The 25,898-nt window shown below is 43.7% G+C and overlaps 1 protein-coding gene across 1 annotated transcript in view; it reads left to right on the top strand.

The window, feature by feature from the left end:
- The window catches only part of LOC109894032 (vascular endothelial growth factor C-like), a 59,501-nt gene extending 35,544 nt beyond the window's left edge, over nt 1-23,957 (top strand). The window contains exons 4-7 of the mRNA XM_020487248.2: nt 1,384-1,523; nt 14,289-14,401; nt 18,887-19,211; nt 22,645-23,957. Of these exons, the coding sequence (XP_020342837.2) occupies nt 1,384-1,523; nt 14,289-14,401; nt 18,887-19,211; nt 22,645-22,756 (690 nt within the window). The 3' untranslated portion in view covers nt 22,757-23,957. The remainder of the gene's footprint in view (nt 1-1,383; nt 1,524-14,288; nt 14,402-18,886; nt 19,212-22,644) is intronic.
- The last annotated feature ends 1,941 nt before the right edge of the window (nt 23,958-25,898 follow it).

The raw sequence follows: 25,898 nt of genomic DNA, 5'->3' as shown, positions 1-25,898 counted from the left end.
ATTTTATTTGAGCATCGCTAGTTGATTTTACAGATCTTTTAAGCATTTCTTTCCTCTGCCCTCAATGAACTATTCTGTGGGTACAGTGGGAGTGTTCTTTAAGACAGCTCTTTGGTAGTGCTCACTTTCCTTTCCCCAGATGCGAGTAGTGTCCATTGTCAGGTACAGTACATCAAGACGCCTTAAGGAATCTCTCTCATGTACGTTGCCAGCCTAACGAGGGGTTAGTGTGTTGAGGGGGGATGTGTGATGCAGTATAAGTGCGTAAGCACGGCTGTAAGGAGCCGGATGTGGATGGGAAGGAGGGGCGGGTAGGGGAAGGTAGGGAAGCACCCCTCCCTGTCACCGGGGAGGACTTTCTGGGGCGACGTTAGGGCATGGGGGTCAGATCATCCCGTTATTACAGTATTTTTGGTATTCCCCTCACTTATAAACCATTCCCAACCTCATCAATGTATTGGGATAAGGGTTGCAGTATTTATTGCCGGGGCATTTGTCAGGTTTTACCGCTATCTTAAAAGGAAGCTGGAATGGCCTCTGCCAAAGCCCATTGCCAAGGTGTTGAGACTAATCAGACTGAGCAGCCTTGGTAACATGTTTGCCAGGTGGAGGATCGGGGTGATTGCTTAGGTCAGTTTTAATCATCCTAAAGGACTATAGTCCTCATTGAGTGGTCTGTTATTTTCTTTGAGTGAATGTGGACTGACCTGTTTCATTGAAGGGAAGAAAAGTCTGGATTCAAGTCACAGAGACGCTTGTTTGCTATTCATGCTTTGGGGGCCAATGGCCATTCAGAGACTCACTCTCAATCACTGCTTGAGTCTACTCTATTCCTCCCTATGCGGCCCTAGAACAGAGTAACCTCAATGAATAGTTTTTAATTGATCAAGGCATGATACAGAAAGCTCCTGCCAACACTAATAACAACAAGCTCCCTTGCCTCATTCCCTCTTTCATGGCTGCTATCCCGTCCACTTCAATGTTGTCTGTAGTTGTGGTTAGAGAGTTTATACACAGTGTGGTTGTGTGTCAGTGGTCTGTGAATTTAGAGTTGCACAACATGCCCCATTCTTAGCCCCACTTATCTGGTTGTTTTTAGATTTAATCTTCAACCCTCAAATGGTCCTGACTAGAATGCTGCAAAGAAACTGTGGCAAAAAGGTTGATCATCAAGTTTGGTTGTGCTGTGACATCAACTAGACAAATACAGATCCTACAAGTACTATTATCTCTGACAGTTGCTTGATAAAAGTTGTTTTTCTCTCATAACTGTCTGAAAACCACTATTCATTGTAGGTTTCACCATTATGGTGATTAAAGAAAACTGTCTGAAAGTCCTACTATCTGTTTACTTGACTCATTTTCTCTCTCTGTTTCTCCTAGCTGTTTGAAATCACAGTTTCCAGCAGGACAAATAACAACCTAGTGACGATCAGCTTTGCCAACCACACCGTGTGCAATTGTCTGTCCAAACTGGATGCCTACAGACAAGTACACTCCATCATACGACGATCTCTACCAGAGTAAGTGTTCCTTTTCTTAATCCAGTCCTCTAACTTAGCCATGTTGATCTGCTCCTACCCCTGTAGGAGTTAGGGGTAATAGTAATAGTTAAGTTAGCTATGTTGATCTGCTCCTAGCCCTGTAGGAGTTAGGGTTAATAGTAATAGTAGGAGTAGTTCTGTAAAGTATCTTCTCTGCATTATATAGGCCTATTCTAGTGCCTTTTTCTGGATTCTTAATCCAGTCTACCCATTGTGTTTTCAGATCCAGTACATTGGGTCCGTTGAATTAACTGCTAAAAGCGTTCTAGCAGATATCTGTCACAGGGACTTTTCCAAATGCCCAGAAAGTGAGAAGGAAGCAATGTCCACCACAGGACAGGAAATACACTTCAAGAACAGTTTGCAAGATGTTGCGGATGTATTTAAGCCTGCAAAGAGCTCGTTCTCGCACCAAGAAACTTAGGATAGCGTCTCTGCTGTCAGCATGCTAACCAAAAGTCCCCAGTTCCAACAAACTCGCTCAGTTTTTCCAGTCAGTTCCTGGATTCTGGTTCTCTTTATTGGGAGTATATGTGGCGAAAGGGTTGTGTGTGTTTTGAATACAGTGGAAGGTTGCCTTATGTTGTACAGCAACAGTATTTTCCCTTGAACGGATATAGAGGTTCATATTGGCCAATTTAATGTGGACACCTATTGTTCCTGTGCTGTGAAGGCTTCCTGTCAGTGTGTTGATATAAGAGGTGCTACTACAGGAAATCCCAGCAGTGAACCTTGATTAACTTTCCATCTAGGCAGGGCAGTGCACTGTGGAGCATTATGGACTGAGTCCATAGTCACTACGTGTAGTGAGGACAGTTAAATGGATGGCGTTTCTGTCACCAGACCTGAAATCAATTTGACATAATTAGAGTTAGTGTCATTTCCTCCATCATACACACACCTGTGCAGCACCCACTTGGGTGATGTAAAGATGAGATGTTGCTACTCCTGCAGTAAACATCCTGAAGCATAACTTAACCTGCCTCAACTTATGAAAACTGCAGTATATCGTGAGCAAGAGGTTACACGGGAGATGTATCTACAGACAGCCTCTCGTCTTGTCTGTCTGCTGTGTTTACGTCAGAGGAGCAGAGGAGTGCCCCCACATGTACTGTACATTAAGCTGTGTTTACATACAGTCGTTTTCTGGGAGCGGTAGGAGAGTTAGCTGGGGTGTTAGCTGTTTAGCCTAACCAGAACATGTCAGGGGACAATATTGTTTCCAGAGCCTCCACCAGACTTAGAGCAGTCGTTCTTCTACAGTAGGGTACATGTACCTAGAGGTTTAAGCAGTAGCAGTAGCAGTAGTAGTAGTAGTAGCAGTAGCAGTAGTAGTAGCAGTAGCAATAGTAGTAGCACTAGCAGTAGCAATAGTAGAAGCAGTAGCAGTAACAGTAGCAGTAGTACTAGTAGTATCAGTAGTAATAGCAGTAGCTGTAGCAGTAGTTGTAGCAGTAGCACTAGTAGTATCAGTAGTAATAGCAGTAGCAGTAATAGTAGCAGTTGCAGTAGTAGAAGCAGTAGCAGTAGTAGAAGCAGTAGCAATAGAAGTAGCAGCATTTGTAGTAGTAGCATTAGTAGTAGCAGTAGCACTAGCACTAGTAGTAGCAGTAGTAATAGCAGTAGCAGTAGTAGTAGCACTAGTAGTAGAAGTAGCAGTAGTACTAGTAGTAGCAGTAACACTAACAGTAGCAGTAGCAGTGGTGATATAAGGAGCAGCAGGGTGGGGACGGCCTGTCAACACCCCATGGAGAGGAAAGCAAGACCAGGGAACAAGGCAAGCAAACAGGCTTAAGAGCAACACTCCATAAACACTTAGAATTTACTATAGACAATGAGCTCATAGGTAAAACCTCAGGCCCTATTTATAACTCTGGAGCCTAAGGATTAATCAACAAGGGCCCAGAGTTTGACCTGCTTCAGTTCACGTGTTCAGGAAAAAGTCCTCGCCCCAAAATTGAATGGCTCATTTCAAACCGAAATAAGAAACGCTACGCCAACTGACGTGTTCACTGGCCTTGTCATGTCATGTACTGTCAATTCAAAGTCTCTAAGATGGCACCGGAGGAGACAGCTGCCGTTTTACGGTCTCCTAACTATTTGTGCTATTATGTGTTTTTTTCACGATATTTGTTAATTATTTTGTACATAATGTTTCTGCCACAGTATCTTACGGCAGAAAAGAGCTTCTGGATATCAGGACAGCGATCACTCACCTCAGATTAGACAAAGAGCTTCTGGATATCAGGACAGCGATCACTCACCTCAGATTAGACAAAGAGCTTCTGGATATCAGGACAGCGATCACTCACCTCAGATTAGACAAAGAGCTTCTGGATATCAGGACAGCGATCACTCACCTCGGATTAGACAAAGAGCTTCTGGATATCAGGACAGCGATCACTCACCTCAGATTAGACAAAGATTTTTTGAACAACAAGAAGGACTTACACAATATTCTCCAAACACCCCACAGGGCAGACATCCCAATTATTTGCAAAAGGAAGCGACGCAGAGGACGAAGAGCCGGATGCCTCATCCGGAACTGCAGAAGGCGAGTAGGAAAGCTGCCGTTACCGTCAATATTACTTGCCAACGTGCAATCATTGGACAATAAACTAGACGAGGTACGATCACGAATATCCTACCAACGGGACATCAAAAACTGTAATATCCTATGTTTCACGGAATCGTGGCTGAATGATGACATGGATATTCAGCTAGCGGGATATACGCTGCAGGACAGAATAGCACACTCCGGTAAGACGAGAGGGGGTGGTCTGTGCATATTTGTAAACAACAGCTGGTGCACGAAATCTAAGGAAGTCTCTACATTTTGCTTGCATGAAGTATTTTGTGATGAACTGCAGGCCACACTACTTGCCTAGAGAGTTCTCAGCTATACTTTTCATGGCTGTTTATTTCCCACCACAAAGCACTAACACCGCACTCAGTCAGCTGTATAAGGAAATAAGCAAACAGGAAACCGCTCACCCAGAGGCGGCGCTCCTAGTGGCCGGAGACTTTAATGCAGGGAAACTTAAATCAGTTCTACCAAATCTCTACCAACATGTTAAATGTGCAACCAGAGGGGAAAAAAATCTAGATCACCTGTACTCCACACACAGAGATGTGTACAAAGCTGTCCCTCGTCCTCCATTTGGTAAATCCGACCACAACTCTATCCTCCTGATTCCTGCTTACAAGCGAAAATTAAAGCAGGAAGCACCAGTGACTCAGTCTATAAAAAAGTGGTCAGATGAAGCAGATGCTAAACTTCAGGACTGTTTTGCTATCACAGACTGGAACATGTTCTGGGTTTCTTCCGATGACATTGAGGAATACACCACATCAGTCACTGGCTTTATCAATAAGTGCATTGAGGATGTCATCATGTATGTACAGTACATACCCCATCCAGAAGCCATGGATTACAGGCACATTGCAACTGAATCCTGGACTTCCTGACGGGCCGCCACCAGGTGGTGAAGGTAGGTAGCAACATCTGCCACGCTGATCCTCAACACTGGAGCTCCCCAGGGGTGCGTGCTCAGTCCCCTCCTGTACTCCCTGTTCACCCACGACTGCGTGGCCAGGCATGACTCCAACACCTTCATTACATTTGCAGATGATACAACGGTGGTAGGCCTGATCACCGACAACAACGAGACAGCCTATAGGGAGGAGGTCAGAGACCTGGCTGTGTGGTGCCAGAATAACAACCTATCCCTCAACGTAACCAAGACTAAGGAGATGATTGTGGACTACAGGAAAAGGAGCACCGAGCACGCCCACATTCTCATCGACGGGGCTGTAGTGGAGCAGGTTGAGAGCTTCAAGTTGCTTGGTGTCCACATCAGCAACAAACTAAAATGGTCCAAACACACCAAGACATGAAGCCTATTCCCCCTCAGGAAACTAAAAAGATTTGGCATGGGTCCTGAGATCATCAAAAGGTTCTACAGCTGCAAAATCGAGAGCATCCTGACCGGTTGCATCACTGCCTGGTATGGCAATTGCTCGGCCTCCGACCGGAAGGCACTTCAGAGGGTAGTGCGTACGGCCCAGTACATCACTCTGGCAAAGCTGCCTGCCATCCAGGACCTCTACACTAGGCGGTGCCAGAGGAAGGCCCTAAAAATTGTCAAAGACCCCACCCACCCCAGTCATAGACTGTTTTCTCTACTACCGCAAGGCAAGCGGTACCGGAGTGCCAAGTCTAGGACAAAAAGGCTTCTCAACTGTTTTAACCCGCAAGCCATAAGACTCCTGAACAGGTAACAAAATGGTTACCTGGACTATTTGTATTGTGTCCCCTCCCCAACCCCTCTTTTACGCTGCTGCTACTCTCTGTTTATCATATATCCATAGTCACTTTAACTATACGTTCATGTACATAATACCTCAATTGGCCCGACCAACCAGTGCTCCCGCACATTGGCTAACCAGGCTATCTGCATTGTGTCTCACCACCCGCCAACCCCTCTAGTTATGCTTCTGCTACTCTCTGCACATCATATATGCACAGTCACCATACCTACATGTACATACTACCTCAATAAGCCTGACTAACCGGTGTCTGTATATAGCCTTGCTACTCTTATTTCTTTATTTTTTTACTTACCTACACAGACACACACACACACACACACACAATGTGACACAATGTTTAGAACAATAGTAAGTCTCTGCATGTATGAGTCTCTGTAAGTCTCATACATGCTCTTAGTATACTAACAAGGGATCTTGCTCTCTATTTCTGCTCAGCATTGCTCTGTTTCAGTGTGACTAGTGTAAATGTTTATTGCCCTTGTGTCAACCCCACAGACTGAAGGATTAGCCTTTTGCCCGTTCTTGACATGTGCCGGCAAGCCGAGAAATGACTCACTCCCCAAGGTGAAAAACTCTCCTCTAGCAATGCAATGGCAATTGGAACACCATTGATCTGTAAACCCTAATGTTCTCCATGTCCTAAAGCTGTGGTGTTGTTGTGACCGACCAGGGAGGACAGTATTGCCAAGAGAGAGCTGCAGATCGATCCCAGATGAGAGGCCTGCTACAGTCAGATCCAGGGTTGCGTTCCAAATGGTACCCTGTTCCTTTTATAGTGCTCTATTTTTGACCAGGGCCCATAGGGAATAGGGCGCAATTTGGGATGGAGACCAGAGGTCCAGGTCATGACTACCTGGCTCAAAGATCCATGGCAGGATATGAGCCATGCTACAAGGCTGTTTTGCACAAGCCGTGTCATAGGGGCCAATCAATAGGATAGGTTGAAGCACGATGAATTACAATGTAGGTGACTGAGTGTTTTTGGTACGGAAAAGTTTATTCATGGTGTAATGCTTGAGTTCAGTAGTAACGTTTAACAATGTGTGGTTAATGGATAGAATCTTACCTGACGTGATTGAAATGCCTGGTCCTCTTTATGGCATTGCCGTAAATGAGAATGTGTTGTCAGTCAATTTACCTGGTAAAATAAAGATGAAGTCAAATTAAATACATATGTTAGAGGCTGAGAGTCCATGTTCACGATGTCTATGATGTTATGACTTATCTGGCTGTGACATCACCACATATCAAATGATGGAATAAAGGTCTTATTTCAGAGGGAGTGAAGTTGACAAATGATCAGCGTTCGTCCCCTAAGTCCCCGAGTTGGTCCTGGAGTTGTCAGAACCTTCCAGAGAGAGTCAGCAGACCTGTTTATTATTATGTGATATTTTACAACAGCATTTTTTCTGCCTGCTCCTCTGTCAGAGTGATTTTCAATAGCAGGAAAACGCATCATCCCTCGGCGAGTGAGCTGCTCTCTCTCTCATACATCGCCAGGCTTCGCTCAGCTCCTCACGTAAGAAAAAGCAGATGTGTTCCTACGGCGAGCAGAACTTTCTTCTGCTAGCATGCATCCCAAATTGCACCCTTTTCCCTTTATAGTGCACTACTTTCAGCCAGGGCCCATTTGGCTCCAAACAAAAGTAGTGCACTATATAGGGAATAGGGTGCCATTTGGGACGCATCCCTTGTGTTTTTCTTCTTTGCCTTGACACTAAGGGGTGTCTCTTTCCACCATTCCTTTCTGCCTGTAGCTCCAGTGGGGGTATGGTTACATAGCAGCAACAATTTATGTTCTGATTGCGGACACAGAGGCATTAAAACTGTATACAACATCTAAAAGTGACCTAATGGAGTCTAGTCTAGACCAATCCATCCCCAGAATGATTCCGGATTACTGAAATAGGACCGAATTAAGCTGTGAGAGCTAATAATAATTTATCAGTTTGGGCTGCGGATTCAGCTAGCTGCTAAAGACTGAAACAGACCCGTGGGTCCAGTAGTAGAGCTCTGATCTTTCTCTGGTCTGTTTCTCTGTGGTTCTTTTCCATGGACCTTTACAACTTAACTGTTGTGAGTGCTCAGGACACACAGACCATTACAAGCACAGGTCTCTCAACATGTGTAAGGATCTCACCTACTGATATCAGTAGAAAAGTCACGAGGAGATGCTACGGAATGGTCGTCTCATACATGTTGGCCAGTTCTGTCGTCATATAAATAGACACGTACGGAGAATGCTGTTGTCTGAATGGCAACATCTCCTGATCATATAGTCTGTAGGCTGCCAGCGTTAACACAATGTGGTCTAATGTTACTGATCAAGACCCAGGGCTAAGAAGTGCCGAAGAAGGAGCTCTCTGCCCTCAAACATACTGGACACAATAAATCATTAGAGAGATGAGCTACTCTTCAGAGTGAAGAGAAATGCTTTCAACTTGAGAGTGTAATTCCTCAAATGTCAAATATTAGAGTGTGTTGTCCTGATCTGTTCTCGGGTAAGGTGGAAGGACGGGTAATAACTATGACAAGTTGGCTAAGAGTTTCACGCTCGCTTGCTTGTTCTTTGTGGTGGAGGTTTTGTGAGTTACTCACAGGCGTAATGAAAATTAAATCTCTCTCTGGGATACCGCAGGGCAAACAGTTAGCCGTTACCCGAGCGAGAGGAGCGAGGAGGAGCTCAAAGGGTACCCCAGCCGTTACCTAAGATGACGTTGATCCTGGCGTGCGGCTGTCAGTCAGTCAGGGGGGGAAAACCTCAGTGCCAGTAAAACGCTTGATGTCAAGAGACGCAACACAGATGTGCTGCTGAAGCTTTGTTTCTCCAATTTTAAAATATACATATCTTTGCTTGAGCTTGTAGAGTATGTGCGGGTAAAATGTTGAGTGAGGCTAGTCTTCCTACTCCGAAAGATTGCATTTTTTCTGTTGCAACAGATGCATAGCTAGTTTTACAGATGAACATTTAATGCGGGACCTATTCAAGAAGAGGACGTTTGGCATATGGAATGCTGACGTGTGTACTCCGTAGACCTGTGCCATAAATTGGAGCAGGAAATGACATTACAGCAGCTACCGCCAAGACTGCAGAGCTATAAAATATAACATTATGTACAGTGATGCTCTATATCACCAGATCAATTTAACATAAGAAAAGCTACTAAATCAGGTGGATGGCCCCCTAACGCATAGTCTACCATCTATTGTATGCACACAGTTATTATTCATTTCAATCCATCACATTCCAGAGGAGGCCCTGTACATACCAATCCATTCCTCATAGGTAATATAGACAGTAGTTGATTTGCTATATGAATCAAAACAACACATACCAAGAGAGGCCTTCACATACCATATGCAAATCCTATCCTGATGTGAATTATAGACAGTAGTTGTACTGTGTTAATCAAATCACATGCAGCAAAGTTTCCCGGCTGAAGTAGAACCAACATGTTCCTGGGATTACCCCAGCCTATGTATTATCGAAGGGGGGTGGCACCTTGGCTGTCTAAACGGACACGTCTGTTGTGTGTTATGAAAGGTGCACAGTGCACGTGTTGTTAATCAGATTACGTGGCTTCCTACGAAGGAGGAGGGTGATTTTCGTTCTTTGTTCAGCTCTTTGGAATGTGTTGTCTGCTTAAGCCACTGTGTGTATGGTAATTGAAAGCACATTGACAGTCCCTCAAACGTGTAGAGCTGCCACTGAGCCGTTTCATGGCAACTTTTATTTCAAATAAATAGACGAAAGGGTATGTTTTTGTTTTCCATAGATAATCAACCCAAAATGTTAATTCAGCCAACATCTGTTTGCATTGTGGCATTTGAAACGAATGCTTTGTGATTTCAAAACAGTTGATTTTTTCTGACGTGCTCTAACCACTAACTGTAATTTGTTATCAGGTCGACTAAGCTCACTCTTCACTTTCAATCAGGGGCACAACATTCACTGGGGACGGGGACGGGGGGGGGGACATGTTCTGAAATTGCATTTTTGTCCCCCACAGTTTTATCATTGGAATGTGATACAGAACGAGGCAACATTGTGCTTTAGGACCATGTGGATGCCTCCGAGCGGTCGGGTAGGCTGTTTGGAGTGTTTATCCGACTGGATACATTTTTTAAATGAATTATGTCCCCTCCACTTCTTAAACGAAAGTAGCACCCCTGCTTTCAAGCATATGGATGCTTACTGTGATTAGCACACCAATTGTGGAATGTCTCAGATATGTTTTCGGAGGCTCAGAGGTTCTGACCTCAAAGAGGCCTGACTAATTTTGTTGTTGCCGGGATTTCCATAATAAAAGTGCCTGCCCGTCCCCCTTACTCACCCCAACGCCCTCCAATGACAGAATGTTGTACCAGGGTCATATATCAGACAGGACCTCCATTTGAAGACAGGATGATCTTAGACCTGGGGAGAAGAAGGCAGAGAGAAGGGAAGAGGTGAGAGGGCATGGATGTGAGATGGGGGAGGTGAAGGAGGCTTCATGCCTCCCTACCTGAGTCCCAGGCCTCCCTGAACGTCTGTGTCTGATAAACCCCTGCGTCTCACTCCCTCACCCCTCTCACCCCATCACCCCCCGACAAAGGGGGCTCAATCAATCGCAGAGAGGGGGTAACCTTAACTGTTACATCCGTCCACTTTCTCAGTGGGGCTCGGTGCAAAGGTGAGGGGGTGCTCCTCGGGGCATGGATTGGAAGCGTGGAGAGGGGCATGGGTCTGGGTCCTCCTGTCCTTTATAGTGGACAGTCAGCCTGAGGCTGAACCCCTGCACCCCTGCCTGCTGGGCTGGCTGATATTGGGGTGATATTTTAGAGATCAGGTCTGATATTGGGGTGATACAGTATATTAGAGATCAGGTCTGATATTGGGGTGATATATTAGAGATCAGGTCTGCTATTGGGGTGATATATTAGAGATCAGGTCTGATATTGGGGTGATACAGTATATTAGAGATCAGGTCTGCTATTGGGGTGATATATTAGAGATCAGGTCTGATATTGGGGTGATATATTAGAGGTCAGGTCTGCTATTGGGGTGATATATTAGAGATCAGGTCTGATATTGGGGTGATATATTAGAGATCAGGTCTGATATTGGGGTGATATATTAGAGGTCAGGTCTGCTATTGGGGTGATATATTAGAGGTCAGGTCTGAAATTGGGGTGATATATTAGAGATCAGGTCTGATATTGGGGTGATATATTAGAGATCAGGTCTGATATTGGAGTGATATATTAGAGATCAGGTCTGATATTGGGGTGATATATTAGAGATCAGGTCTGATATTGGGGTGATATATTAGAGATCAGGTCTGATATTGGGGTGATATATTAGAGGTCAGGTCTGCTATTGGGGTGATATATTAGAGGTCAGGTCTGATATTGGGGTGATATATTAGAGATCAGGTCTGATATTGGGGTGATCTATTAGAGATCAGGTCTGCTATTGAGGTGATATATTAGAGATCAGGTCTGATATTGGGGTGATATATTAGAGATCGGGTCTGATATTGGGGTGATATATTAGAGATCGGGTCTGATATTGGGGTGATATATTAGAGATCGGGTCTGATATTGGGGTGATATATTAGAGATCTGGTCTGATTTTGGGGTGATATATTAGAGGTCAGGTCTGATTTTGGGGTGATATATTAGAGATCGGGTCTGATATTGGGGTGATATTGGGAGTGGTCGTTCATGGAGCTGCCTGCCATGACTGGACCATTTAAATCAACCTGCCAGAGCAGACGGGGAGGCAGAGGGGGAAACGGATGTAGAGACTGAGGGGGAGACGGAGGTTGAGTTGGAGGGGGAGAGTCATAAATCACTGCCAGAGAAGGGTAAGACCTGCTTTTTCACTACCATGAGGAAACAAACGGTCTACGTTATCAAGAAAAAAAATGTTTAAGCTCCCCTGTCAATCCGTTAGTTTGCCTCTCGCAGAGCTTGTGTATGGTTGGCATTTCCTCATTACTTAACCAGAGGCCCATTTTTTTTTTAACAGTGGGTTTGCCCTTACGGATGCATTTTCAACTGCACTGACCAGCTGAATGCACTGTGACACTTTACACAGTTGTACTGCATGTCGAATGAAGCCTTAGACCTGCATGCACTCACAGTACAGTGGCTAGTTACACAAGTGTGCGTTGAACACAGCCTTATCAAACTGTTTAGGAATGTTCCGTGCTGGGGGTAGTAGAGTTTGTTAGCATTTTTGCACCTAAACACATGAAGCTTCGAGTGCGAGTTCCAGGAGCTACAGCGGAAGCCTCAGCTCTAGCACAGCACCTACCCTGGTGTGTAGTAGCACAACGGAAAGTCAACGCAGGAATTCATTTCATACACTTGTTTTCTTTACCATAAACTTCCCACCTGCTCCATTCATATTCTCCCCCCTCTTGAAAGGAATACAACAGCGAACCTCCATAGAGGCGCTAAGTGCTATTTGTTGGCTCTCTCTTCAGAGGCAGAATGGAGCTAGTGTGGCTCTCTTTTCAGTGCATTTTCCTTAGTGGTGATAAACTCAGCCTGGCAGGAACTACTGACTAGAGTATACAGCTTATGTAATATCTCTGGTTCTGCTGAAATGCAGTTTATTGTCTTAGGAGGTACTGTAGGGTTGTTTTTTTCAGGGGGTTAATTGAAAGAAGAAACTGCCGTGTGTTTACAAAGAACCTGATAAGTTGGACTATACTGAAATACTTTACTGAGTTACAATTCCTAAAAGGAAATCAATCAATTGAAATAAATGCATTAGGCCGTAATCTATGGATTTCACATGACTGGGCAGGGCTGCAGCCATGGATGGGCCTGGCAGGGCATAGGCCAACCCACTGGGGAGCCAGGCCCAGCCAATCAGGAGGAGTTTTTCCCCACAAAAGGGCTGTAAAAACAGACAGAAATACTCCTCAGTATGTTCAATGTAAATACCAATTCACTTCAATACATTTTAATTGGATTTATTGCCATTTTACTTTTGTGTCAAATCTCTTGCAATTCTACTGCTGTTACATTCACGTGGATCAGATGTTGCTTACAACAGTCCTTCTCCATGTGAAGTTTATGTAGAGTTGACGTGTTTTAAATGCACTCCACTACATCTTTGATATTACACACATTTCAACTCCACCATGCTGAGAGCTATCTATTTTCTTTCACAGCATTTAAAGCAGCCAGAATCAAGTTCAGCTCGGAATGCGGCCGTGCTTTCACTGGCCAGCGGTTGCACTGTAGCACGAGCCGCGCGTTTGTCTCGGAGCAAAAAGACAGATGGATGGAGCATGACACTGGCTCTGATAATGTCTGTGTGGGTCGGTTGGCAGTATGTGATTTCAACTGGATTCTCAGCAGTGGTCTAGCCTAATGTGTAACAGTATGAGAAAAAGCAGAGCACTGGGCTCCGAAATGGATGATATCAGAAATGTCAAAAACTAAATAGACCCATATTGGTCTGGCAAGTGTCACGACGGTCAGTCATTTGTCCAATGTGTTTTGTCAATGGAAAGCCAATGGAAAGTGTGTGAGTAGGATATTATTGTGGAGGTTGTGAAGACAGAGATGATGATGATCGCTGAACTCTGAGAGAGAGAGAGAGAGAGAGAGAGAGAGCTGAAGAGGGTCAGAGTCATGTGACGTGTGTGCTAGCCTCACCATGTGCTTCGAGTTAGAGCGACAAACAGTGTCTCCGGTTTTGATCCTTTTCACTTTCCTCCCCCTAAATGATCATCCCCGTTGACAGATCCAGAGGCGAAAGAAGTGCCACGTTCTGGAGTATGACTTCTGTCTGGGAACTATGCAGTGATTCATAATCAAAGTGTTCTATTCTAGGACGTGTGATGTGGAACGGAAAGGAAGCGCAAGACATGAATACAGCTCTAAGCTAAAGTGAAGGGTCTTACCAATGTTAACCAATATTTACTAGGCTACCAAATATATTCTTCTGACTTTTTTTCCATTGCTGTCCATTGATGTCTTCCCAAGAGTCCTCTCTCTTTGATGGTTGTTTGTCTAAACTCAATCAGCATCCCTCTTATCTTTAAGGGGACAGAAATGTTTCATGTCATCAGAGCCAATTGGCTTATTCATTCTCACTCTGCGATTAGATGGGCTGCTAACCCAACTTTGATGTGCTGGGTGGGAGTTGTCAAAATATCCCTTAAAATAGCCAGTCCAGCCCTGTCACATTTCATCCAACAACCAAAACAACATCAAATGCTACATAGCTTTGTGGTTAATGAATGTCGATGAAGTGAGGAATTTCCTCTCCAGCTACTGCCACCCAAATGGCACCCTATTCCCTATACAGTGCACTACTTTTGACCAGGGCCCATATGGCTCTGGTCAGCAGCCTCTGTCTGTCGGTTTCCTCCTCTTCTAATGCTAATAACTGTTTTCCCCTTACAGATGTCTGGTAGCCAATAAAACCTGCCCAAAGAACCACAGCTGGAGCAACCGCTTGTGCAAATGTATGGCTGTGCAACGCGACACCCCTCCCCCGCCCCAGACACAACACTCGGGTGAGTAGGCCCTCGTACTGATGCTGATACTGCACCTGTTGCACAACTTATTAGACTGAATTACCGCTTATTAGACTGAATTAGCTATCACTTATTAGACTGAATTAACACTTAATAGACTGAATTACAGCTTATTAAACTGAATTACCACTTATTAGACTGAATTACCGCTTATTAGACTGAATTAAATCTTATTAGACTGAATTACCACTTATTAGACTGAATTACCGCTTATTAGACTGAATGAGCTACCGCTTATTATACTGAATGACCTCTTGTTAGACTGAATTACCGCTTATTAGACTGAATTAGCTATCGCTTATTAGACTGAATTGCAGCTTATTAGACTGAATGAGCTACCGCTTATTATACTGAATTACAGTTTATTAGACTGAATTACAGCTTATTAGACTGAATTACCGGTTATTAGACTGAATTACCGTTTATTAGACTGAATTACCACTTATTATACTGAATTACAGCTTATTAGACTGAATTACAGTTTATTATACTGAATTACTAGTTATTAGACTGAATTACCGTTTATTAGACTGAATTACCGCTTATTATACTGAATTACAGCTTATTAGACTGAATTACTAGTTATTAGACTGAATTACCGCTTATTAGACTGAATTAGCTACCGCTTATTAGACTGAATTACCGCTTATTATACTGAATTACAGCTTATTAGACTGAATTACCGCTTATTAGACTGAATTACCGGCTATTAGACTGAATTACCGCTTATTAGACTGAATTACAGCTTATTATACTGAATTACCGCTTATTATATTGAATTACAGCTTATTAGCCTGAATTACAGTTTATTAGAATGAATTACCGCGTATTAGTCTGAATTACCACTTAATGTGGTGAATTATGTTTCTCTTTGAGTTCAATATTAGTAAGATAGGCTTATGCTGTTCTGAGGCTGTCCTAGTTGTGGTGTGGATTGAAATGTGGAGTCAAGAGAATGTGTTGAGCACGATTAATGGCATTTTGATGGTAAGACTGTGACAGAGTGAAGCAACATGCTAGAGTATAATACATTTTTAAAAACAGACACCGAGAAGGACAATGTGCTCTTGGTTTTTTACAAGAGCCCTCAAAATCCTCACAGAAACACAGACCAGCACTTGAGTCTCTTCAACAGCTCACCAACAAGAGAACAACTCATTCCACTCCACGCGAGAACGTCCCCGTGATCCCCATACACTATTTACAACCCGAGTCCACTTTTTTTCTAAGACAGATGTTGAAATCTTCCAGGGCATGTCTCGGTGAGTTGTCACTATGAAAACACAACATGGCAGTTGTTTTTCAGCAGATGTGGCTACGCAGTAGAGAGAACTCTGAGTGAACAAACGAGAGACAGACAAATTCAGAAAGAATCCCAGTGCTCTGGATTCCATGGCTTCGTCCCAAATGCAACCCTATTCCCTTTATAGTGCACTACTTTTGACCAGAACCCATAGTGGACTATGTAGGGAATAGAGTGCCCTTTGGAACGAAGCCCATGCCTCACTCCACTCTACCCCAGCCACACAATGTTTATGAAGCACTGAAAGCAGGAAGCCAATCACTCTGTTGTCTCATGAAAGTTAATCTCTCTTAACAGACTTGGCTTCAAAGTTTACACACTCATGTTGAAAAGCATCTGGGTGAATTGGGGACATCGAGCCATCAACATTTGGTTTAATGGGGATCACCCCTTTTCATCAGCTGATATTGACTTCATGATCGAAGCATAGCTTTCTCATGCAGTTACCAGACTGAAGAAGATGTTGGTCATCTGTAGGTTTATTGTCCAGTCATCCGATGACATTTACTGGCTGACAATTCATTGAATTTCTCATTGATTATCATTCAACCCCATTGCCATGTTCTACAATTTGATGGAACCCAAAGAAACATTTAGCTAGGCCTATATCTTCCACATTACAGACTAATAATTCAACGAGAGGACTCGATAGCAATAGCCATATGAGAGCAGCAGAGCTGATTTGGGTTTCCTCTTCACACTAACCAGCTTTGACAGGCCCAATCAGAAGGTAGATCTATTCCCGAGATTGTGCACTACTTTTGACCAGAGCCCTATGGGCCCAGTTGAAAATAAGCACACTAAAGGGAATATAGGGTGCCATTTGGGATGCAACCATGGAATAGAATGTCTCCACTATGCAGTCAGAGGCTCCCCAGGTCAGTATGAAACACCAACTGAAGTCTTCAGAGGAACAGACACCAAAACCCTAGAGCTGGACAGTTATAGCGCCTGTGTAATATACAGTTGGGGTCATTACTCCTCTAGGAGTTAGGACTTTGATTTAGGGAGACAGATACATCATTGTGCCGTGGTTATGGTCCGTCCGGTTTTAACCATCATCTAGAGCTGGGTTTTGTTTTCCATTGGTTCGACTGCATCAGGGTTGTCACTAATGACTAATAGAGGGCTCTCGCTCCTATTTCTCTGCGATCACATCCTCTTGCATAAAGTGAGAGAGAGAGAGAGCGTGAGAGAGGGAGAGAAAGAGTGAGAGGGGGAGAGAGAGACATTAGAGCAAGAGAAAGAAAGAGACGAGACGAGAAGAGAAGAGAAGAGCGAGCGTGTGTGTTCGAGGTAATTAACAAAACATTTTTTTCTACCACGTCTCAAGGTTTGTGGGGATGTCATAAGTCACATAAGTAATGGTAGTTATGGGTGACTCCCTCTGCAGCTAGATCCTTACTCCCTCCTGTCTCTCTCTCTCTTCAGATAAGCAGAACATTGGCTTATAATGATCTCTACACAAGACAGAGGAGCTGGAGATCCGTGAGAGACCTTTCTAGCTCCATTAACTACAGTACACTACCTCCCTGACGATGACCAAAATCACAGAGACACTGTCGACACATCGTTAATTATGGTCGATGTCAGCAGGCACAGTGTCAATCTTCTGTGTAAAACTGTAAAAAAAATATATAAAAATATTTTTTTTAATAAGTTGACTTGGATGCCACTGAAAATGCTGTGTTTGTTTGTTGGACCGTTCCAAATCAAGCAAAACTTGATTTATGATTTACTGTAAATTCAACTCAATAACTGACAACTGACATTGATTCATGATAAACCAACATTATGCATATTCAAGCATACCATGAATTATGAATTGATAGTTTGTTCAAAGTGGAAATGTATTTTCTCTTTGTCTGAAGCACCACAACAGCCCCATATACAAGCAAACAGTCCATTAATGTGTTGGGGTTAGAAAACCTCACTGTGGTAAACATCTCCATGCGTTGCCATCGCAATCTGGGTCTGTTCATCAGCAAACACATAAACACAGTAACGACAGGAATTTAGATCCTGACTGCAGCCAAATCTCTCTCTCTCTCTCTCTCCCTCTCTCTCTCTCTCGTTTATTCACCCGTGTTGTAAAGAAAACATCTGTTTGCTCCACTGGGGGGAAAAATATATTGTGAGGAATTTCGGGCAGGAATCTATTCAATCTATCTCAAATAGTTTGCTGCTGTGATGTCAAACAACAACTCTAGCTAACTTTTGAGTCTGCAGGATATTGGTATATTCTTCTTATGTACAGATGTAGGATCTTAATTTGATCAGTTTCTCACAGCAGGAAAAGAATCCTGCAGCAATCGCAAATATAGAGGTTGCTACATTTTTCAGTTCTGTCCACCAGAGCTGTTGCCAGAGAATTTAATGTTAATCTCTCTACCATTATCCACCTCCAATGTCGTTTTAGAGAATTTGGCAGTACGTTCAACCAGGCCTCACAACCGCAGACCACGTGTATGGTGTCGTGTGGGCGAGCGGTTTGCTCAACAGAGTGTCCCATGGTGGCGGTGGGGTTATGGTATGGACAGGCATAAGCTACGGACGATGAACACAATTGCATTTTATCAATGGCAATTTGAATGCACAGAGATGCCGTGATGAGATCCTGTCATGCCATTCATCCACCTCCATCACCTCGTGTTTCAGCATGATCTGTACACAATTCCTGGAAGCTGAAAGTGTCCCAGTTCTTCCATGGCCTGCCTACTCACCAGACATGTCACCCATTGAGCATGTTTGGGATGCTGTGGATTGACGTGTACGAGAGCGTGTTCCAGTTCCCGCCAGTATCCAGCAACTTCTCACAGCTATTGAAGAGGAGTGGGACAACATTCCACAGGCCACAATCAACAGCCTGATCAACTCTATGTGAAGGATATGTGTCGCGCTGCATGAGTCAAATGGTGGTTACCAGTTACTGACTGGTTTTCTGATCCACGCCCCTACCCTTTTTTTACGTCTGTGACCAACAGATGCATATCTGTATCCCCAGTCATGTGAAATCCATAGGTTAGGACCTAATGAATTTATTTCAATTGACTAATTTCCTATGGACAGTAACTCAGTAAAACTTTGAAATGGTTGCATGTTGCGTTTATATTTTTGTTCAGTATAATTCCAATCTAATCTCCTCCCCTGTATCTCTCTAGACTCGTTTGAAGCGGATGTCTGCGGGTCAGATAAGGAGTTGGACGAGGAGACGTGCCAGTGTGTTTGCAGGCGACAGCTCCGGGCCTCGGGCGCATGCGGACCCCACCGCTACCTGGATAAGAACACGTGCCAGTGTGTGTGTAAGACGCTCCCCTCGTCCTGTGGGCCGCACCAGCTTTTCAATAAAGACACGTGCCAGTGCTCCTGCGCCAGGACGTGCCCCAAGCACCAGCCGCTCAACCGCACCAAGTGTGCCTGCGAGTGCAACGAGTCACCCAACAGGTGCTTCCTGAAAGGCAAAAGGTTCCACCAGGCCACCTGCAGGTAAATACAGCTTGATGATGATGATGGTGATGATGAAGGATGAGAAGGATTGTTGAAAAGGAGGACGACATGGAGAAAGGGAAAGAGTGGAGGATAGGGATAAGTCTGATGATGACATTCCAAATTGCTAGCGTGACAACCTTTTCAGATCTTTTCAAACGCATATTTCCATCGCAGACCGTATACATTAGCGTAGTCATTGGTAATTTCAGGCAGCCAGTCAAGACGAAGGACTGAAGGGGGGGGATGAGAACCTCTCTCCATTGATCAATGTGGAAAGAAGAGACTAAGTGACTTAGAGGAGAGTGTGGTTTGGAGCGTTCCTGACTTATTAATGGCATTCCAGTTCCAGTTGAACCCAGTACTCTGCTGGAGACGAGACCAGGGCATAGGGCTCTTGGTCAAAGTAGTGCACTAAATAGGGAACAGGGTGCCATTTGGGACGCAGCCTAGGTATAAATCCTGTTAGATCCACGCCGCTAAGCCCCAAGGCTGTACCACAGCTGTGTTTGCCAAACCCTAAAATGACATGGCCTGTGTAAGAATAACCCTCTCCAGCTGGTGTCTATCAGAGCCATGCTAAATGTACTTGATTCAGGACATCCAGCGTCCAGATTCTGGGTAACGGAGAGAATGTATACGGCCGCACATCCAGAGCTGTGGCGTGTTCTATCATTGAGAACGCCAACAAAGCGAGAATGACGGACTCAAATAGAAAGTGAAGAGTTATTGTGTCAGCGAACCAATGGAATATATGAATTATATTAACTGATGAGTACAATTGAGGACTCAAAAACATGTGTGTTGGCACACAGAGAAACTCATATGACCTGCTGTACCATATACCCTACATGGCCAAATGTATGTGGACACCCCTTCAAATTTCTGGATTTAGCTATTTCAGCCACACCTGTTGCTAACAGGTGTATAAAAATGAGCACACAGCCATGCAATCTCCAAAGACAAGCATTGGCAGTGGAATGGGCCGTACTTAAGAGCTCAGTGACTTTCAACGTGGCACCGTCAAAGGATGCTACCTTTCCTACAAGTCAGTTCCTCAACATTTAGTGCTCAACATTTAGTGCTGTTATTGTGAAGTGGAAACATCTAGAAGAAAAGTGGTAGGCCACATAAGCTCACAGAACAGGACCGCCAAGTGGTGAAGCGCGTACCGAGTAAAAATCGTCTGTCCCTGGTTGTAACCCTCACTACCGAGTTCCAAACTGCCTCTGGAAGCAATGTCAGAACAACTATTCATCGGGAGCTTCATGAAATGTGCTTCCATGGCCGAGCAGCCACACACAAGCCTAAGATCACCATGTGCAATGCCAAGCATCGGCTGGAGTTGTGTTAAAATCGCCGCCATTGGACTCTGGAGGAGTGGAAAAGTGTTCTCTGGAGTGATGAATCCCATTTAACCATCTGGCAGTCCGACGGATAAATCTGGGTTTGGCGGATGCCAGGAAATGCAACCTGCACGAATTGATAGTGCCAACTGTAAAGTTTGGTGGAGGTCTGGGGCTGTTTTTCATGGTTTGCCCTTTAGTCCAACTTCGTGGCAACAGTTTGGGGAAGGCACTTTCCTGTTTCAGCATGACAATGCCCCCGTGCAGATAGCGAGGTCCGTACAGATATGGTTTGTCGAGATCGGTGTGGAATAACTTGACTGGCCTGCACATAGCCCTAACCTCAACCCCATCGAAGACCTTTTGGATGAATTGGAAAGCCGACTGCAAACCAGGCCCAACATCAGTACCCGACCTCACTAATGCTCTTGAGGCTGAACGGAAGCAAGTCCACGCAGCAATGTTCCAACATCAAGTTGAAAGCCTTACCAGAAGAGTGGAGGCTGTTATAGCAGCAAAGGGAGGACCAACTCCATATTAATGCCCATGACGTTGGAATGACATGTTCGGGCAAGTGTCCACATACCTTTGGCCATTTAGTGTATAAACGTCCGTGACATGACATTGCATGACTGGTAGGCCATACATGTTCACTTTCCAGATGCCCTCATACACAAATTAGACATAAATCATTTTCATTTCAAAGCTGACAGCTCCTTTATTTTTTAGAAGTCTGCAAGGAGAGAAGTCCTGTGAATACAAATCCGCCCAGAGTTGTAAATGAACTTGCAAGTCTTGCACATTACACTGCGATAAAAACACTGACATAAGGGCTGCCCATTTAAAAGTGATCTCACTCTTCAGGTGATGTTGCCAGTTCTGCTCCTGTGGTCTTAAACCAGTGCCAGGGTGATAAACTATACCCAGTTAGTCAATATGAGCCCTCTTTAAGGGCTTGGTGTTCATTGGTCATAGTACAACATATTTCACTTGCAAATAAAAGGTTTCACTGCCTCAGTTAACTGCTAGTTCCCCCTGCCTGAAGGAAAAACCCACAACCCACTACGGTGACCCCTTGTAGCCCCACGTTAATATGATTTATGACTATCCATCTGCAGTAAGGATCCAATGTCGGGAACACGGCCGATAGAATAGAATCAGCTTTCGTTTCTTCCTGTTTTTATTTGATACCAAACTTACTAGAAAAGGTTAATTTCCTGAAGAAGCCTGAGGGACTTCCTTATATCGATGCCATAAAATTTACATATACTGAGTAAGAGGTTGTACCTCGTAGGACAAATATTAAAAGAAAGAGTATACTAGAATGGACTAATAAACCTGTGGTTATGTATATGGTTAAAACTCCTGCACGTTACATGATTTAAAGGGAAATTTACAAAACATACTACTTCATATATATCACCTTCTGCCCAACCCAACATCAATATATGTGAAAATGGCACGTTTCTGTGTTTTGTAGTAAAAAATACAGAGGAAAATAAGTGTTCCCAATGACATCATCGGTGTGCATCGTGATTTTAACCAACTATGAGCATTGCCTACTATTTGCCTACTATTTGTCTACTAATGTCACAACTTCCACCGAAGTCGGTTCCTCTCCTTGTTCGGGTGGTGTTCGGCAGTACCGGTCTTCTAGCCATCGTCGATCCACTTTTCACTTTCCATTTGTTTTGTCTTGTTTTCCTACACACCTGGTTCTCATTTCCCTCGTTAAGTGTTGTGTATTTAGCCCTCTGTTCCCCCCATGTCTTTGTGTGGTATTGTTTGTTGTAAGTGCTTGTGCACATGGTTACTGGTGCGCGTCGGGTTTTGTACCCATGTTGGTATTTTCTTTATGCCGTTGGTTTTGAAACTAAACTGCTCCGGCTATTGCCTAGTTCTGCTTTCCTGCGTCTGACTTTACTGCCACCAGTTACGCACCCCTTACAACTAATTAGTTGATGATGTCATTGAAACGTGCCATTTTCCCATATGTTGATGTTGGGGTGGTGCTGGAGATGATGAATATCAAGTAAAAAAAAATTGAAATGTACCTTTAACATGAATCGTCTTTTGTCTTCCCCTAGCTGCCACAGACCACCTTGTGACGTGCGGAGGAGTCGACGCTGTGCATCAGGTTTTTACTTCAGTGAGGAGGTCTGCCGGTGCGTACCAACATACTGGAGAGGACAGGATTAACTTTGAGTTCACATTATGCAGCTGACCTTCTACCCGGTTATAATGATTAGAATCTATTATGCTAGCCGCAAACGTGTGGAGAAGTACCTAGCCTGGACCTAGGTCGGGAAATGGTTGAAAGGACACATAGTTTGTGGGCTACTTTGGAATTATAAAGTGACACTTGGGAAATATTAAGGACATATTGATGTGAACCCCAAATATCATGAGAGGATCTAATGAAAAGACTGAAGGATGGGGAGAAATTGAAGGCGAAGCCTTTTTTTTGTTATTTTGTATTTGTTTGTTATTCGTATGTCAGATATTGATGATATAATTTATTGCCACTAAATGTTTGCAACCTTTTTGTTTATTGCAATTTGAATCTTTCCAAGAAAATACACTGTGATCGATATGTGTGCATCATGTGATGCCTCTTTAAAATAAAAGTTGAATATTGTTAACGTATTTCTAATCTAGTTTATCATATTGAATTGTAGTTACTGATTGTAAATAACTAATGTACACACTTATCTTACAATTACGATCATAAGGCAGGCTATATTTACACAACAAAAATGTCATTTAAATTTCCATATGAATTAACACTAAATAGTATGTCATTTCTGTACTGCCATCCACAGCATACACATTTATGTTAGATACTTGAAAATATACTATATATCACTTGTATCTTTGGTCAACCACCTCACCAGCCATACTAACATTGGACTCTCAGTTCTAGGATCAGGGCCATACGTTTTCCCAGGTTTGAACCATTTTATGACATGATGAGGATATCCTATGAATCTAAGTCACCAGTAGTAAACCTCCAAGGAAGGGATACGGTGAACTAATACATGAATCCTGCCTTGTCAATGAATGAATACTACTACTATAGAAAACCCTAATCAGCAAAATGGACCAGGATATCCAATCTACAGTACAGCAGTATGAAGACCAGTATGAGAATGCTACTAATTCTCTGACCAAAACTCATTGGACAATGTGAATGGATGTTTCAAAGTCTACCATGAATGACACATCGGGACAAACGGTTACTAAGATGTTTCTAAGGTGCTGACTCTGTATGGGTTTAAACAAGAGCAGGTCGAGTTCTTGTTATAGTGTTGAAGTATGTTATGGTCATTTTCTACGTCAACTGTATTTCTATTTGTTCCTGTGTTTTTCTACTAGAAAATAAATCACCAATTTCGCAAGACGCACAGCTATTCTGAGTCAGTGATTGGACTGATGTAACTGACTGTTGAAAATTTATGTGGAAGCAAATAGTTCCTTTTTACTGGCCCTGTCTTTTGTCTTGTGTGCAGAGAAACTAGAAATGGATGCAGAAAAGCGTCTGGGCGGAAGGGCAATGAAAGAAGGCAAGATAGATGGACGGTGGGTTTTGGCTTATTTCAACTGGAGAGTTGGAACGCTTTAATCTTGACATGGATATGCAAGCTAGCCACCGGGTTGGTATGTGAAAGACCACAAGATGGCACTTAATAAATGTGTATTTATGAGGTTTGGAACTGGCCTGGGTCCACCTGATATTCACACACACTTTTTGTCTGAACACTGTAAATATAGTAAATCATTTGCTGCTCTTGTCCCACGCCAATGCATCTGTGTGTGTGTGTGTGTGTGTGTGTCTGCCATATTCCTGGACAGGACATTCCCATTTTGGGCCTGCCTCAACTACTAGAGAGACCGCTCATTACGGTATAAAGTATTTCAAAGTATTTCATAGCCCCCCAATAATGTCGTAAATTCATAGTTCCATTGAGAGGGGAGGGGTGAGAGGTATAAAGGGGGTTATTGCTGGTCTTTTATCTTCCACCCAGACCATTTATCTTCCACCCAGACTCTTTATCTCCACCCAGACCCTTTATCGTCCACCCATACCCTTTATCTTCAACCCAGACCCTTTATCTTCCACCCAGACTCTTTATCTTCCACCCAGACAATTTATCCCCACCCAGACCCTTTATCTTCCACCCAGACTCTTTATCTTCCACCCAGACCCTTTATCTTCCACCCAGACCCTTTATATTCCACCCAGACTCTTTATCTTCCATCCAGACTCTTTATCTTCCACCCAGACTCTTTATCAATATCCAGACCCTTTATCTTTACCCAGACCCTTTATCTTTACCCATACTCTTTATCTTCCACACAGACTCTTTATCTTTATCCAGACCATCTATCTTTATCCAGACTCTTTATAGTCCACCCAGACTCTTTATCTTTATCCAGACTCTATCTTCCACCCAGACCATTTATATTCTACCAAGACCCTTTATCTTCCACCCAGACTCCTTATCTTCCACCCAGACTCTGTATCTTCCACCCAGACCCTTTATCTTCCACCCAGACTCTTTATCTTCCACCCAGACCCTTTATATTCCACCCAGACTCTTTATCTTCCACCCATACCCTTTATCTTCCACCCATACCCTTTATCTTCCACCCAGACTCTTTATCTTCAACCCAGACCCTTTATCTTCCACCCAGACTCTTTATTTTCCACCCAGACAATTTATCCCCACCCAGACCCTTTATCTTCCACCCAGACTCTTTATCTTCCACCCAGACCCTTTATCTTCCACCCAGACCCTTTATCTTCCACCCAGAGTCTCTATTTTCCACCCAGACTCTTTATCTTTATCCAGACCCTTTATCTTCCACACAGACTCTTTATCTTCCACCCAGACTCTTTATCTTCCACCCAGACTCTTTATCTTCCACCCATACCCTTATCTTCCACCCAGACTATTTATCTTCCACCCAGACTCATTATCTTCCACCCAGACTCTTTATCTTCCACCCAGACCCTTTATTTTCCACCCAGACATTTCATCTTCCACCCAGACCATTTATCTTCCACCCAGACACTTTATCTTCCACCCAGACACTTTATCTTCCACCCAGACCCTTTATCTTCCATCCAGACTCTTTATCTTCCACCCAGACTCTTTATCTTCCACCCAGACCCTTATCTTCCACCCAGACTCTTTATCTTGCACCCAGACCCTTTATTTTCCACCCAGACCCTTTATCTTCATCCAGACTCTTTATCTTCCACCCAGACCCTTTATCTTCCACCCAGACCCTTTAACTTCCACCTAGACTCTTTATCTTCCACCCAGATCCTTTATCT

This window comes from Oncorhynchus kisutch, linkage group LG7 (genome assembly GCF_002021735.2).
Source record: "Oncorhynchus kisutch isolate 150728-3 linkage group LG7, Okis_V2, whole genome shotgun sequence".
NCBI lineage: Eukaryota > Metazoa > Chordata > Actinopteri > Salmoniformes > Salmonidae > Oncorhynchus > Oncorhynchus kisutch.
The sequence above is the reverse complement of the archived record's forward strand: the minus strand, read 5'-3'. Positions and strand labels throughout refer to the sequence as shown.